The sequence below is a fragment of the Micropterus salmoides genome, unplaced genomic scaffold (genome assembly GCF_014851395.1).
Source record: "Micropterus salmoides isolate LMB-PRFRI ecotype aquatic unplaced genomic scaffold, ASM1485139v1 Ms_hic_scaffold_22, whole genome shotgun sequence".
NCBI lineage: Eukaryota > Metazoa > Chordata > Actinopteri > Centrarchiformes > Centrarchidae > Micropterus > Micropterus salmoides.
In genome coordinates, this window is record NW_024041373.1 from 2,350,870 (window position 1) to 2,366,829 (window position 15,960).

Sequence of the window (15,960 nt, forward strand, 5' to 3'; positions counted from 1 at the left end):
ATGCATGAGAACCCGCCTGGGTGATACTTGAGAAGACATGAGTCCATATTCTAAACACATTCAACACAGTATTAAACTTTAGATTTCAAGCAGACATCAGAAGAACTAAATAAGAATTCAACCTTTGAGATAATATTAAAGCTTTAGCTTCACAAGCTTTAATTGAAGCAACATGAATGGCCACAATGTAGGGCTATTTTGACAGTGATGCGCATACAACTACTTATTAAACTGAAGGTGCAATGCATGCTTTTGCACACTCGTGTAACTGGACCTGGCTACTAGTGTCCACAAACCTCCACTGGGTACTTTAAACTTGATTGAATATTGTAAGAAATCCAAATGGTCCTCTAACCTGCCGTTTTCAGTGTCCCATTATTTTTCTAAAAGCTTTTTAACATTTTCCTAACCTTACAGAGGGACTTCTTAGGCACAGAATACCAGGTATCTGTTGCTTTAATCAACGTAATTTTTTGGTCCTACATGGTATCAGTAAAGCTCTGCCATCCGCCTGCATTTGTGCTGCTGCATTTATCCAAGCATAACCTCCTGTTCATTCTTTATTTAGTGCCCAGCGTTTCCACTGTCAGCAGATTCTCTCATTCTTCTTCATCCTTTCTTTTTCAGGTGCTGGTATGGCACACTCGCACAGAGAAACCACACCTTGCAAATGAACCCAAACATCGGAAAGACACTGTTGTCATTGAGGTGTGAGAGGAGGACCCCAAGACCAGAAGCTGATTGTGGCTGGCCATCATCTCTTGGCTGGGACAAAATACAGCACCCTGCTTTCTTTCCATATCGGGTTTATACAATCTGTTCACGATGGACACAGACTCTGATGAGCTGCATGACTTCTGGCTGTCTGTCAAACGTGCTCAGTGAGAGTCGGACAGCACTGTTCATTTCACAAACTGAGATGACTTGCACTCTTCATTGCCTCCATCCATGGCTTGCTGATGTTAAAAAAAATTATAATGCTGAATTGAGAAGTACCATGAGAATCATTAACATCATTTATATTCATTAATACATCATTGTCAAATTAACTGTGACCGTGATATAATTACCAAAACAAACAAGGCTTGTGGTCCAGATATCTGCCTATATCTTATGACAGTGGTATTGTGATGCTGTTTCTTTAACAACAAATGTGTATTTGTTTTTATTTTTGTTTGTTTTTTGGTGTGATAATAAGATTGATACCATTTCCATGTCTCAGCCAATATGAAGCTGGTATCAGGATGCTGATAGCATAAAGCTAGCTCAGCATAAAGGCTGGAAACAATTAGCCTGGCCCTCTCCAAAGTTCAAGAATATGCCTACCAGCACATGTTCACATTTGATCACATTCTTTTAATCTGTACATAAGCAGAAAGATTAAACGACAACATGTGGTTTTAATGGAAGTTACGTGGTGTAACAATTTATTTTGGACCAACAGCTGGGTGCAGCAACAGTGAGCCAGTCATGCTATACTAAGTACCAGATAGAAAGATAATCTGCATAATCTCCAACATGTAACTCCCCTGTAAAATCACAAATTGTGATTTTGACATTAGAATTGTTGTTAACCTTTTAAACAAACTAGATGCAGTGTGTTAATTAGCCTTTAAGGTGTCGGTAGATGCATTTTTGAACCTTTCAGAGAGCCAGCTGTTTCCCCCCGCATCCAGTCTTTACGCTAAGCTAGGCTAACCACGTCTGAAATCTAGTATCACGCACACAAAACTGGCAGTTTTTTCATCTCACATTCACACCTCTCACTGAGCAAAATAAATGTTTGGAAGCAAACCTTTTCAACTGCAAGTTTTAGGTCTGTTTGCTCTGGAAGAACTGCACGCTTAAATCAAATCAGTACACAGGACAGTATGCATAGTGAATTTTGTTCTCTGCATTTAACCCATCCGAAGTATTAGGAGCAGCAGTGGGCAGCCAGTGTGCAGCGCCCGGGGACCAACTACAGTTCTATGTCAGTGCTTTGGTCAAGGACACTGACAGGAGAATTAACGTAATGCTTTGATGGTCGGGGGAACCGGAGTATCCGCAGGAAACATGGGAGAACCTGCAAACTGCACACAGAAAGGCCCTGCCCCGCCTGGGAATCAAACCTAGGACCTTTTTACTGTTGTTGCCCCTCTTCAGTGGCTCATAGCTATAAAGTGCCAATCAGAGGCCGACAGAAGCAGCTAGGTTTCCCAGCTCTGGTCTTTGTTTAAATTAGTCACATCAATGTCTCAGAGTTAATGCAGTAATGATTCATTGATGCATAAATGCTTTGTAATTCTCCTTTACAACACCCTGAATCGATCACATGTAATGGACTGGAACAACCTTTACCGTTTCCTCTCTGCGTAAGTGAAGTATGTGATCAGGTTTGAAAACGGCCCAAGTGAAGTTAACATCACTCCTGACAAGCTGCCATCAATAATGTAGAGACTGTGGGCCGACAACAAACTCACCTGCCAGCGGAGGAATAAAAGGAATGAATTGAGTAGACGAGATACAAGCAGGACATCAGACTGGCCGCTAGTTTCGCAGCTCAAAGGTGAACCGTTTTCTTCAGTGTATTTAGACGGCGGTATTGTCCTGACCACTGAAGTTTAGAGGGGACTGTGTTGGTGTATGATGTAAACACAAGAAAAAAAAACAAAAACAGGATTCAATCCAGGATCCAACAGCCTTTATTTCAAATGACCCTTCTGTAAAACTTGGAACAGAAAAAAAGGAGCAAACCAATAAAATTCCAAAAAGAAAAAACAGTACTTTTACAGTTGAAGGAGTCATTGGACAAAGATGAACACAGAAAAATTCCTGGATATTTTTTTTTATGCACGGAAACCACTTTTTCTTTTCTCTGTACTAGGCACCAGAAAATGTAAACACACTGGAAATAAACCTGGAGGACATTAGATTTATTGAATATGTTTATGGGTTGTTCACACTAACCACATGAGAGTGCTACAGTTATTGCATGGCAGAGGGACCCTGTGTATACGGAAATGAATCTCTGCATCGCCACTCGGCTGTGTGATCGTAACTTTGTGTGCGTAAGTAAGTAAGTAAGTGTGTTTGTTCATTTCCACTCTTGCTCCTCTGTTCTTACTCCCAATAAACACAGACTGGACAGTGGTGAAGGGACCCATCCAGTGTTTTCATACAAGTCCCCTTTTGCAACCACTGTCCACTCCTGTTCCTCGCCCTGCCAGTCTAGCCCTCTTATTGGTCATCCAGGTTTATTTGCTTCAGACGAACTGTGCTTCTCTTGTACTGCACACAACAAAACACCACAATAAAGATGGCGGATGGCAGAACATACGGTTATAGCATCCTATGTAAAGGGAGCAATGTTTTGGGTGTCACATTCACTCAATTTAAAAAAGACTGCAGAAATCCTACCGTCCCTGCTGATCCCACACAACAATTTTCTGAAATGAAACCACAACACAGCGAGACAGGGGTACCTGCTCTGCTATTTAAAGTGCAGTAAAGACAAACAGCTGGGATTCCAGTAGTGCTTTAATTTGCCTTGGGGAGAGCTGAGGAAATGGCTCATTTCAACAACAAGGACTGTCTTAACTGGGTCGGAGCCCAGTTTCCACTAAACCCAGCTCGTTTGGTTTTAAAACACTTCAAAACACCACAGCATGGCTACCAAAGACACCCAGGGGAGACAAGGGCTGCCCAGCAATTACTGAGTCTTAAAGGGAATCCTTGACATTTGGAGTTCTAGGTTGTTTTTAACCAGCTTGAAGAAGGAGAAACAGGGTTGGACCGATATTTTCATCTCAATCTTCAATATTTAAAAGTAACAACATCAACTGGCCAAATATTGTTGTCACAGCCAGTGTAGTGTGTCTATCAGTGGTTCCCCAGTTTCAGCACATAACTCCAAAGGTTTTTTTTTTTACATTTCTTTTTGTGTAAGGATTGAACAAAACACAATATAAAGTGTCACTTACTTGATTATTTAGAGGTGTTGTTAGGCATAATTTTAAAATTTGGACCGAGCCAGACTAGCTGCTTCCCCATGCTTCCAGTCTTTATGCTATGCTAGGCTAACCGCTGCCCAGCTCCAACTAGAGACCTAGCAGACAGACATGAGAGTGGTATCACTCTTCTAATCGAATCGAATCTTCTCAGCAAGAAAGCGAATGAGGGTGCTGTTCGTTGTTTGGTCGACCTGGGCTTGAATCCAGGTAGGGTGACTGCTCTCGCCCTTCACTACAAAGACTATTTCCCCAAACTGACAGTCCTTCGCTGTATAGGCGTATATTGTTTTGAATATGCATAACAATGACAGCGCTGCAGGCACAGCAGTTGTTTATTTTTGCTAAACCTTTAATGTTTCAGTCATGTTTTAGTCTTTTTGCATTTGTGGAGAAAAAATCATTACAGTCGTGAAATACAAAAAGAGAAGTTGAAAGAGTGATGTTACCCTCTCTAACGATGTGGAATAGTTGTCAGAGTTCTAGGAGGCAAGACACTCAGATTCAGAAAAAATAAAATAAAAAATGAGAATTTTTTTCTTTCTTCCATTTCCTATTTTAACGATTTTGCAACCCCTCAGGATCTTTTGACCCAACCCCAAGGTTAGGAACCACCGGTGTATGTGATGATGTACTGTAGAGATGATGAGCGGTACACTGGCTGCTGAGGGAAAAAAATCTAACCTCAAGCGGTTGTGATAATGAGTGTCACGTGATGAAGAGAACCCAAACCAAACAAAGTCATCAAATCTTCTATGGCTCTGAAAAAGATTCACATCTTATTCACATAAATACAGTACTGTTCAGACTATTAGCTGCTACGAGCCTCAGCCCGCCCTATAGAGAGGAAGGAGGGGGAGGAGAGGAGGAGGGGGGGGTTACAATATACACAGCAGAGAGAGGTGGGAGGACAGGGTAGCAAAGACCAACCACAAGATAGCCATATCTACTGTACGTATTGAAATACTACTCACTAACTATCCATTTTGGTAATGATATTATATTACTAGAATAGACACTTGGAGTTATTGATGCAGCAGCTTTCTTTTCTGATTCTGCTGTTTTGTCTCTTTCTTCAGACAACAACTAAAGGAAGAGATAAGTAGAAATAAAGATGGGAAACAACAGCTGCCAGTCTTTCTTTTTTTTCCCCCTGCGCTCTATCCAGTGTGATGTCTTGGCTTTTTAAAGAAACCACACTGAAGGTGTGTAGGGTGTGGGAGGGGCAGTCAAACTACCCCCGCTGTGCGTTCTTTATACGGAGCTGTGAGGAGACGGGCGGGTCAGGAGCAGATTTGGCCATTTTTGTTGCCATATTACCACTCTAGTTTCCCCCCCACTCATCTTCTGGACCCACACCTTGTCACTTCCACAGCTGAGTGCTGAGGGTCTGGCCAGAAGCCGCAGGGGGAGCAGCGGGCCAACCAGCCGCGGGGGCCCCTGACTGGTTGAAAGTGGCTTGCGCCGGCCCTCCGCCACTCATGGCCATGCCTGACATCTGCTGGGTCATCTGAGTGAGGAAAGAAAGGCGGAGAGGAGGGAAGTCAGTGTTAGAATACATCAGAGCAAAAATAGACAGCTATTCCCCTCATCCCAGAAGCGGGGGGGGGGGGGGGGGGGTTCTCTACATCCTTTATCCCGACTCCATCCCTCGCTTTTTACCTTCGCCTCTGCTCTTGAAGGGCTTCTGGCTTCCTCTGGTCCCTGCCCTCTCCCCCCATCCCCATCTCACTTCCCAGCTCTTCATCCCCCACCCACCTCCTCTGCTCGTCCTCCTCCTTCCATCCATTCTTATCTATTATGAATGTGCTTTGGTGCAGTGCTACTCACTTATCTGGTCATCTGAGAGCTGTAGGCGAGTGTGTGTGTGGTAATGCGTGTGTGTCAGCCAAGCCCGGACAAGCCAGTGACGCATGTGTATGTATGTGTGTCATCAGACAGGTTACTTAACAGCTTTAACTGAACTTAGCTGATGTTTTTCATCAACGGTGTCAGGGTTGCACTTGAGCTTGGTAATTATTGTCTTGTTTAATTAAATTCCTAATTGGCAGTACAGCTTTACTTTTTTGACTTTGGTTTGTTAACTGGGATGAACTGAAAGTTAAAAATGTTAAGACCCATTTTCCAACAGGTGTTAACAAGGGATCTGTATCTGGCTATCTTATCTGAATGGAGAATAATCAGAATATCGTGGGATCAGCCAGAACTCATCTGGCTCACACTGTGCCCAGATCCAGCCGAGTGTAAATTACACTTTTCGTTTGGATACATCCTTAAAGGCCCTGACAACCTATTTTCTTAATCACCTTCTAACTGTGAGCAATGGGGTCCTACACTAAATAATCTGTTTGTTTATTTCACTCATGTACTTCCATGCACCAATCAGGATTTAGCAACATTTAAATCAAAATGAGATGACGTTGAGTTGCTGGGTTATTTGCTTAACTGACAGGCCAAAGTCCTGAAGCATATTATTTCAGTTTTTTGACTCAAGTTATTAATACCTAATAATGGTTTAAATGATGTTAGTGTTTCATTAGTGTTTTTATAGGTGGTTCCCCCGTCTTTCACCCGATGTAAGCTGGGATTGGCTCCAGCCCCCTGCGACCCTGTATGCAGGATAAGCGGTTGACGATGGATGGATGGTATTTTTTTAGTATTACTGTTAACAAAAAAGTTGCATCTACCTTCTTTAATCACTGATTTAATTCACCAACAGGTGAGCACGCTGTGACACAAATCAAAAACACCCCAACGTGTGCATGCTGGCTAAATGCTAAAATGCTCACGTGGATTTGTACATTTGCCAGAATGCTGAGGATCGTCCACCTTCAGTCAGGTGTGTGAGGCCTTTCTGCGGTTTCTGTCACTGTGACTGTGGAGCCTCTTTCAGCGCAACATGTTTGAAAACTTTGAGGAGTGCAGTGGGACAGAGAGGACTGGTTAGAGTGGGACAGACAGCTGAGAGGACTGGTTATGGAAGAAATTCCAAGAGGGTGAATCTATGTGTTTGTGGCTGCAGCCACTGTAGAGAGTGTTTATACATGGTGTGTCTGCTGTTAAAGTGGCAGTGGCATTTCTGCAGCCTAATCTCACTTGTTGTACCTGCTGTGGTGTCAGTTGGTCTTATTTATTGTTCGACACTTGTTTGAGGCTTTTGCATATTTATAATTGATAATCAGTGGTGTGCACAAGCTGCAAAATCTGTCTACAAATGGAATTTACTGTTGTTTCGGACATCAGAGCTTGTGATGTTGTTCCACTAGTGGATTGACATTTAATGCAATTGGAATATACGATTTTCCTCTTCGACTGAAGGATGTTTTTCTATATATCTTTACCCTATATAGTTTCCATTTCCAATGCAAAACAGAATATTTCAATTTCCAAAACTGATTGTTCAGTGTCCTCCGGTTAATGGCAGGGTGGAGGTGGGGTTCAGACAGTTCATAAAACGTAGTTTAGTTGAATGAAAATTAAAAAATGAAAGAATGAAAGACGATAAGTACCGAATGCATTAAATCGATTTGATACTTTAAAAGCAAAGTAATTGCATTGCCAATGAATATAAGGTTAGAAAACACTTGCCTGATGTAACGTGACGTCCTATATACACCATGACCACGTCTGGTCTTCAATCCAAATACAGATACAGAGACGGATCATTTTGTTGGCTGAGCAGATAAAGGTAATGACGCCTCTGTACAGATCTAACAGCTTGTTTGTGTGTTACTGTGTCTGCGTTTTTTGCTGCTGAGAATCAAACATGGAATCCAGAGGGATACAGAGCCAACCTCAACTCCTGGGTTTCATTTCAAATCAATCAAACACATCACATCAGGGCTGGGCAACACTGACTGGAGGAGATTGGATTTTAACTAGAGGACAAATATTGGCTCCATATTGTATATTGGTCCAACCCAATCACTAGAGTCAAATATTCACTGGCTACAAAACAGAAGAAACACGATTGGGAACACTAATGGACTTAATCACATGTTGAATGAAAATGACAAAAATAAGATCTATCTTACCATGATTTTATTATACAATTCAATTAAATGATATATTTTATTATACTACACATACTATATCTCACACCACCCAGTTATGTGTCACTCCTAGCTAGTTATACATTTTAAAAGACTTTGTCACAACTGCCCCTGCGTCAAAGAACCCCACCAAATGTTGGTGACTTTATTACGTACTCGCTAATAATTTCATGGTACTGGGCTAGAATTAGGGACAAAGGAACAAGGAAGTGATTTGACAGAATTTAAGAAAAAAGGTACCATTATATTATTATACAATAACCTTGGTTATAAAAAGATTGAATAGTTGATTAAAGCTGCTCGTCTTGGGCTTTTAGTGAGGCTGAAGGGGTGAGGTCATTACTGCACTGGGCTGTGCATGAAATTAGGGAGCAGAACATTATGTAAGAACATATATTAACTTTTAGGACCAGGATAATGAAACTCTTTACAGGTGGTGTCAAGGAAAAGAACAATATGTTTAAACATTATGCTTTATTTAGGTTGCTAAGCTTCTTAAGAGTTGTGCAGAGAAACTGGAGTGGAATTACAAGCTAAATGTTAAACTGAGTTCATCATCACCATAAAATGAGTTAATAAACACCATTCTCAGTGTGGTTTAGTTACCTGGCCCATATTCCACTGTCCTTGCTGCTGTCCTTGCTGCATGCTGTACATGTTCTGTCCCTGGCTGGCTGGCATCACACCCTGCTGTGGCACGCCCATGTAGCCGCCGTTGGACAAAGCCATGCCGGACATCATGGCCCCTCCACCCATCATGGTGGTGGATGGCACGGCTCCGCCCATCCCTGGGGTGAAACCCTGTGGAGTGAACTGCATCTGAGGCTGGCCCATGTACACTCCTGCTGGAGCAAAGAAACACACACACACACGCACGCACGCACACACACACACTCTTAGTTAGTTATATAACTGTGCTCAACAGCACTTGATGTAAACTTTCCTACAGCTGATCATATTTTCAACTAAACATAAGGGAAAACAGAGCTGTGTTGAAGTAAATAAACAGTTTTCCTCATAAACTACAAGAAACCCAGTTTAGCTTTGATTCCCTACAAGATATGTAGGAAAATAATTTATTTAAAGCGTAATTAGTTACTCTTTAAAATCCACATATAAAATGTGTTAAGAAAGTCAAACTTCCATATAACCCTAGCTAAAATGTTTGAAACACTTCAAAACGCTTACACCCTGCTTACACCTGGTATTAAAATGTGATCTGTATCCAGATAAGTGATCCGGATAATAAACGGTGTAATCTTGCCTTTGCATTTAAACCTGGAATTTTTAATGCATTCTTGTTATCCACACTGAGATCGGATCTAGCAAAACCTGTGCATGAGGAATGTGAGGTGGCTTAAATCCGTCTCAGACTCCCTTAAAAACGTGCAGTTTTGTGAGTTGTTGAGTTAGGGGAAACTTTGTGAAACCTTGTATACAACAAATTCTTGATTATTTTTCTGCTCTTGTAACTTCTGGAAATTTTATAGCCTACATGAAGTTATTCTTTTCTTGTATAAAAAAATGTTGTGTCAGTTTGTCCCAGTGTGTTGCAGTGCCAGCATGTAAACTACTCTGTGACTAGATAAATTATATGCCTTGTTAACAACCGACCAGCTCCACAGATGAGTCGGACACGGACACTCGTACACACATTTATTTATTACTGTAGGTCAGTTATTTCCCACCTGTATTGCTTTAAGTTTTTCACACAGTTCTATAGATTATTGCAACTTTTGGCGCTTTCATGTAAACAGAATAGATGCATCATTAGAGGTGCATCTTTCAGCCTTCTGTCTTTTAATATTTAATGTTAGCTAAAGACAAGTATCTGAAGGCTCTAATGTTAAGTTGTGTGGATGCCAGCACGTTGTAGGCTATGAACTGTGTTTATACCTACCTAAGATATGACACAATGCGAGCCAGGCTACTGTCAGATGAGATCAGGTCAGGCAGATCTGACCACATACGTTTTTCCTTCTAATCTGCAACCGGATAACATTTAAAGATTAGATTTTAATATCAGGTGTACAGTGGGGCCAAAAAATATTTAGTCAGCCACTGATTGTGCAAGTTCTCCTACTTAGAAAGATGAGAGAGGTCTGTAATTTTCATCATAGGTACACTTCAACTATGATAGACAAAATGAGAAAAAAAAATCCAGGAAATCACATTGTGTAATGATGGTCACTATAGACACTATATCTTGTTATGTGTCCCTTGCTATGTTATACTTTGTGTCTCTATCACTACAAAGCACTTGGTGCTTCTCACTTGCAGAGTGGTATATAAATTAAATGAATTAAAATAAAATTTCAGGGGTCTCAGAAACACCCTCCTTGCAAATGGTAAAACTAGCAGGAATTCTTATCATAACCCAGTTTTTTGATAATATTCGTGGCATTTATGGTGCAACAAACAGAACATTTCCCACGGCTGCTGATGTGACAATGAAGACATTAGACAAACCAGATTGGCGGTTCGCTCGACTGGGCCGATATCAACACACCAAAAAGCAGAGACACTTTTTTTTTATTACTGCCTCTAAAGATTAAATTGAAGCTGCAGAATATCATATTTCCATGAAAATATATAACACCCATCAGTCCATTTGCCTGTCAGTGCTACATGAGTCCACTGTGAGAATGTGATAAGGAGCCAAATAAAAATGGGAGTGGAAAAACCTCAAGAAGCAGAAAGAAGATAATTTCTTTAAATGGACAAACATCTTCTGATATTAGTCAGCTGTGTTGACTGCATGTAGAATATGTTAGAGACTTCTACCTGATACTAACGTATAGCCTCTTTTAGCACAATTCCTACCATGTCTCAGTGTTTTACAATCCGCAACAGGTGTGAATTCGGTGGAAATATAGATCCATGGACTGTTTTGTTTTCAGTGTATTGTGACATTGATCATTTTGTTATTAGCTGCTCTTACAGCCACATCCATCCTGTTATAATATGGAGAGGCAACACACACACAAACACACACTCCACGATGGAAGTCAGTGATTTGGGGCATTAGCCTGGCAAGTTTCTCTGGCTTTCATCTCCATCAGCATTTATTTGGATTGTGAGAGGACAATATGGCAGCAGTAAGCCCTTCATCCTGATTTCCTCCTAGGAAATGCAGCAATATAATCAATATGCACATGTGCCTGCTGTACAGATCTGCTGCCTACTAGTTTCCACCATTCAAAAAACATGTACCAGTAATGCTCTCCCACACACTCCAAACATGCTCAAGTTAATATATGTGTATGTATGAACATCCACCTACATACACACACACACACACACACACACAGCACTCAGTCTTTACACATAATAACTGTGAGATGAGTGTGAATCTGCAGACACTTCTCTATTTTTTACGACTGCAGTGGGACTCCAGTAAATGCAGCATGGAGTGGCCCCGCCTGCTTTTCAGCATGCTGACCTTTCATCTGCCTTCACTCTCCTACATTTTTATGAGGTATCTTTCCTCTGATGTATGTGTGAAAGTGTGTAGGTGTGTGTGCACAAACATGTCAACGTCTCAGTGTGCACTCTTGTGCTCATATTACTGTATGTTTTTCCTGCGTATGAGACACCATATGTGTATAGTGTTTGTTTCCATTCTATATGTACAACACATTTAAGTGTTTTGATCCGTGTATTGGTTCAAAAAAAGCTGTTGAGGATCCTCACCTCAACAACTACCAACTACTCTAGGAACCACAGGTAACCATACATTCTGCATAATAGGGTACTATGAGTTCTTTAAGATATGATGATGCCTGACCATTAAGGGCTTTGTAGCAGAAGGATTTTAAATTCTATTCTGGATTTTACAGGGAGCCAGTGCAGAGAGAGAATTTCAATAATCCAGCCTAGAAGTAACAAATGCGTGGAATAGTTTTTCTGCATCATTTTGAGACAGGATGTTCCTGATTTTTGCAGTGTTACATAAGTGAAAAAAGGCAGTGCTTGAAGTTTATGTGGGAGTTAAATGGAGGGTAAGTGATTCGAACTTAACTGCCAAACAAATACAACTCTCCCTTCGGTGCTCCCCCAGAAGCTGTACCCCGCAAATTTCTGGTTTCTCCAGCACTGAAACGCCTTTGCCCTTGCCTGGTCATATAACTTTCTTCTCAATTTATACTCTTCAGACCTTTTCCTCTCCTTCTTCACGGTGCCTGAAGTCCAGCACGTTCCAATGTGCTGGTGTATAGAACTCTCTCACACTGTCCCCCATCACTCTTGGGCATGAACACCAATTACATGTTGCTGATTGGCTGTTGTGTGGCAAGGTCCACACCTCATTCTTTGTTTTATACTTACACAGCCAGGGCTGTGAAGGAAAACCAGATTTCTTTTCACAGCACAAACAAAATGGAGAGCTAGCAAACTGTGAGGAACTACTCGCTGAGTTTAACAAAAAGTTTCTTGGATTACAATTACTTTTCACATATCCTGATCAAAGTTAACTCTGAGATTCCTTAATTATTTTTAGATAATATATTTTGGAGGTGTTTCGGGCCAAACATAATTTAACTTTAGTAACATAACATAACTTTAGTTTCGTCTGAGTTTAACATCTGAAAATTGCAGGTCATCCAGGTTTTCATGTCCTTAAAGCTGACATAGGCAATGCTGGAAATTTTGGGGGCAGTGCAAATAGGCTATGAACACATTTTATGGACATTATATCTCCTTATTAAGTTGATATGGCGACCGTGTTAGCAAACAGATGCCTAGTTACAGCACAGAGCAAAATTACCATTCAGTCAGAGCTGTATTTCTGGGCACACATTTGATACTGTATTTACTCAACTTTTAGCTCTGTTTTGGTCTGCACCAACTCCTGAGGGAAATAGCTGTATTTTAGGCTAAATATTCCACTATGTTCACTAGCTAGTCACTGTTTCCGTCTAACATTTTGCAGTTAAGTGTGTTTAAAGTATTTAAAGTGTTTTTTTAGCTGAAAATAGCTGCCTGTTGCTGAAAACCTTTGCTAGAAGTACAATTATAAAAAATAAAAAATTGCTCAAGTGAAGGTAAAAATTACTATTTGACAAATCTACTCAAGCGAAAGTAGCCAATAAACTACTCAAAGTACAAGTTACTTTGTGGTTTAATATTTTTTTGTGTGTGCGGGCCAGAGATCTTCCCAAGTCATTTTATGCAAGCCCCAGCCAAGTCTCAAGTCTCTTTTTGGAATAATAAGTGTTTCATCAGCTGTGCATCGTGTTAGAAAGATATCACACTTGCTTGCTGCCTAACCTACTATTGTTGCCTGTACCTGTTGTTACCTGATATCGACGTGCAGCCAACCAAACCACTTGCTTTATATGAATTGTTCTACTTATGATTTGCCTTTTCCAATAGCACAGACAGCCAATACAATATGATGATTATCCCAGTATCATAATCTTTACAGAATAAAGAATTATTCTGACAATAACATGGGAAACCTGTGAGTAATGCGTAGTGAAAGCCAAGATCAGTTTCAATGTGTTAATATATCAGAATCAATCCAGTGATCATCTGACTTAGGGGAGTTGACTGTCACAGGTGTCATGCCAAATTTTGCATGCCTGCCAAGAATTGTATGAAAATGCATTAAAGTTCTGCTTTTAAACGCTATACTATTCTTTGTGGGGTTCATCAATAGTGATAAATGGTCAGTATATATTTTATGAACATTAAGAATCGTTAATATATTATTACACTTAGTAAAAGTACCATTTCTTGAGATTCAGCAAAAACATGTGGCGTTAACCGCGTTCAGCAAAGTGTCCTAAAAGGACCTTAAGAAGTGAATTGCATAATTAGGCAAAACAGATATTGTAGGCTACCTACTGAAATTTGCATCCACCTTTTTTCTTAGTATAACAGATGTGCCTCCCGCGAGGGCAATACACGGCAGGCATGCAGAATTCGGCACAAGACCTGCGCAGCAAAACGTCACTAGACCTTGTGGGAGCAAAGCCTGATCATTGATCTACGCTCACAGTAAACTCACGCAGTCTACCGGAGGTGTCTGACTTGACGGCGCTATTCCCCTATCAAGTCGCCGAAAGTCAGCCAGTTATTCGAACGCACCTGTAGACTACTAGTTATACAGCGTGCTAACTTTGACAGCTGTAGCTAGGCTCCTTACATGCTTGCTAATAACTGTTTTGAAGATGGGTCTCCAACATTGACAGCGTTTTGTTGGACAGGTTTGTGCAGCGGTGTTTATGATACCAACCATTCAGTTCACACTGGATTTGGTTTACATTAGTAGAATAACCTTAAATTTAAAAGGTTTTGCATTTACCCACCTCATTAATATCTGGCACAAGAACACCAGTCAGAGCTCTCCTGCGTAACCACACATATAGCCTGGATGACAGCTCCTTTCAGTTAATGTAGCAAGATGCACAGTAGATAACAGACTAGTTGTAACGAAGGTATAAATGGCAAATGAAGCATAGTTAAAAGTAGATTACATTTACTTTTTACTTGAGTAAAGTTTTAAAAAGTAATGTGAAAAGTTACCGTTCCTAAAAAAAAAAACTACTTTTTTACCCACTTGCGATACTTGTAATGAGTTACTACCCACCCCTGCCTGCTGCTGGAAACAAGGTAGCTGAGTGCAATAAGACTGAACAAAAACAGCAAATTTGCCAAACCAAAACACTGAGCTGAATGATGCCAAAATGCACTTTAGGGGTGATAAAAACTGCAGAGTTGTGTTCATTATTCAGTGACACCTTTCACATAGTACTTGTATCAATTGTTAATATAAAAAGATGGATTAGCACAGCTTTAACATTTGCTACACATTTGGTCTGAATCCGCCTTACTTCTTCAGATTCATACATAAACCCCCAGTTGGATTTGTTGGCTGTAAGTTATAGCGTGAACTGTTGCATTGTGGGTGCAGTAAAGGCAAAGTGAAGCTCAATCAAGGAAGATGAACAGATTAAGACTCAATGGTGTATTGTTAGATAGGTAAGATACTACCTGGTGTTGGGACGGGTTTGCTGCACACTAGCTGTAAACTACCGTATGATAGCTTTGGTTGAGCAGCTGAGATGCCAACAGTATAGGTGCAAAAGGTTATTTTTGAATAATATACCCATAAGCCTAACGCTAAGGTTATTTCCTGTCGTTAAACAGATTATTATCAAGTAGAATATATATTAACCAAACTAAAGGAGTGTATGTTTAAGAGTTGAAATAAACTGCTGCAAGTTAGTTTGGTGCAAACACATTTTAGCTTGTCATTTTGACAACATAAAAATGTAGATGCTAGATGAGATGATCAAGGGTTAACAAAAATGCTGTATGTATGTATGTGTGTGTGTGTTACCTTGTCCTGGAGCAGCCTGTGGCTGGCTCTGCGGCTGACTGCCCACTGAGCTGCTGGCATACAGAGACAGGATGGAGTCTTTAGATAAAAGCTTCTTCTGCTCTGCCTTCGTGGTGGTAGTGGTGGAGGTAGAAGAGGAGGCAGCGGAGGAGGTGGAGGGGTCCGCCTGCGGAGGTGCCGTACTGGAACCAGACTGTCAGAGACAAAGAAGTGGGGAGGGGATGAAGAGAAATGTCATGAAATATGTATAGTTTCAGTCAAACATATATTTTACATTTGGATGTTAATGTCCTTGCCACCTTACACATGCATATATAATACCGTGCAGAGTTGGATCTGCCAATAGTAGGGCTGGGTAAGATACATAAGTTCTGGTGCTGACACCAAAACAATCCTTTTTTTTTCATAATTATTTTTCATTAGCATGGCTGGAGCATTTATTTGCCTGATCAGCAGAGAGAACCAGGCCATTTCAAAAAGATATATTCAGACTTATGATCAGACTTGCTGATGGTACTCAGTCAAGCACTCCGACCATCGGAAATCCCGATCCTTTGCTGTTTATGTTGTACAT

At 40.8% G+C, this 15,960-nt stretch overlaps 2 protein-coding genes across 2 annotated transcripts in view; one reads left to right on the forward strand and one right to left on the reverse strand.

The window, feature by feature from the left end:
* The window catches only part of b3gat2 (beta-1,3-glucuronyltransferase 2 (glucuronosyltransferase S)), a 56,110-nt gene extending 51,589 nt beyond the window's left edge, over positions 1–4,521 (forward strand). The window contains exon 4 of the mRNA XM_038737592.1: positions 628–4,521. Within this exon, the coding sequence (XP_038593520.1) occupies positions 628–714 (87 nt within the window). The 3' untranslated portion in view covers positions 715–4,521. The remainder of the gene's footprint in view (positions 1–627) is intronic.
* Positions 2,669–15,960, reverse strand: part of LOC119917318 (stromal membrane-associated protein 1-like) — a 37,450-nt gene continuing 24,158 nt past the window's right edge. Inside the window, exons 3-5 of the mRNA XM_038737593.1 lie at positions 15,387–15,579; positions 8,648–8,883; positions 2,669–5,499 (exon numbers count right to left, since the gene is read on the reverse strand). Of these exons, the coding sequence (XP_038593521.1) occupies positions 5,353–5,499; positions 8,648–8,883; positions 15,387–15,579 (576 nt within the window). The 3' untranslated portion in view covers positions 2,669–5,352. The remainder of the gene's footprint in view (positions 5,500–8,647; positions 8,884–15,386; positions 15,580–15,960) is intronic.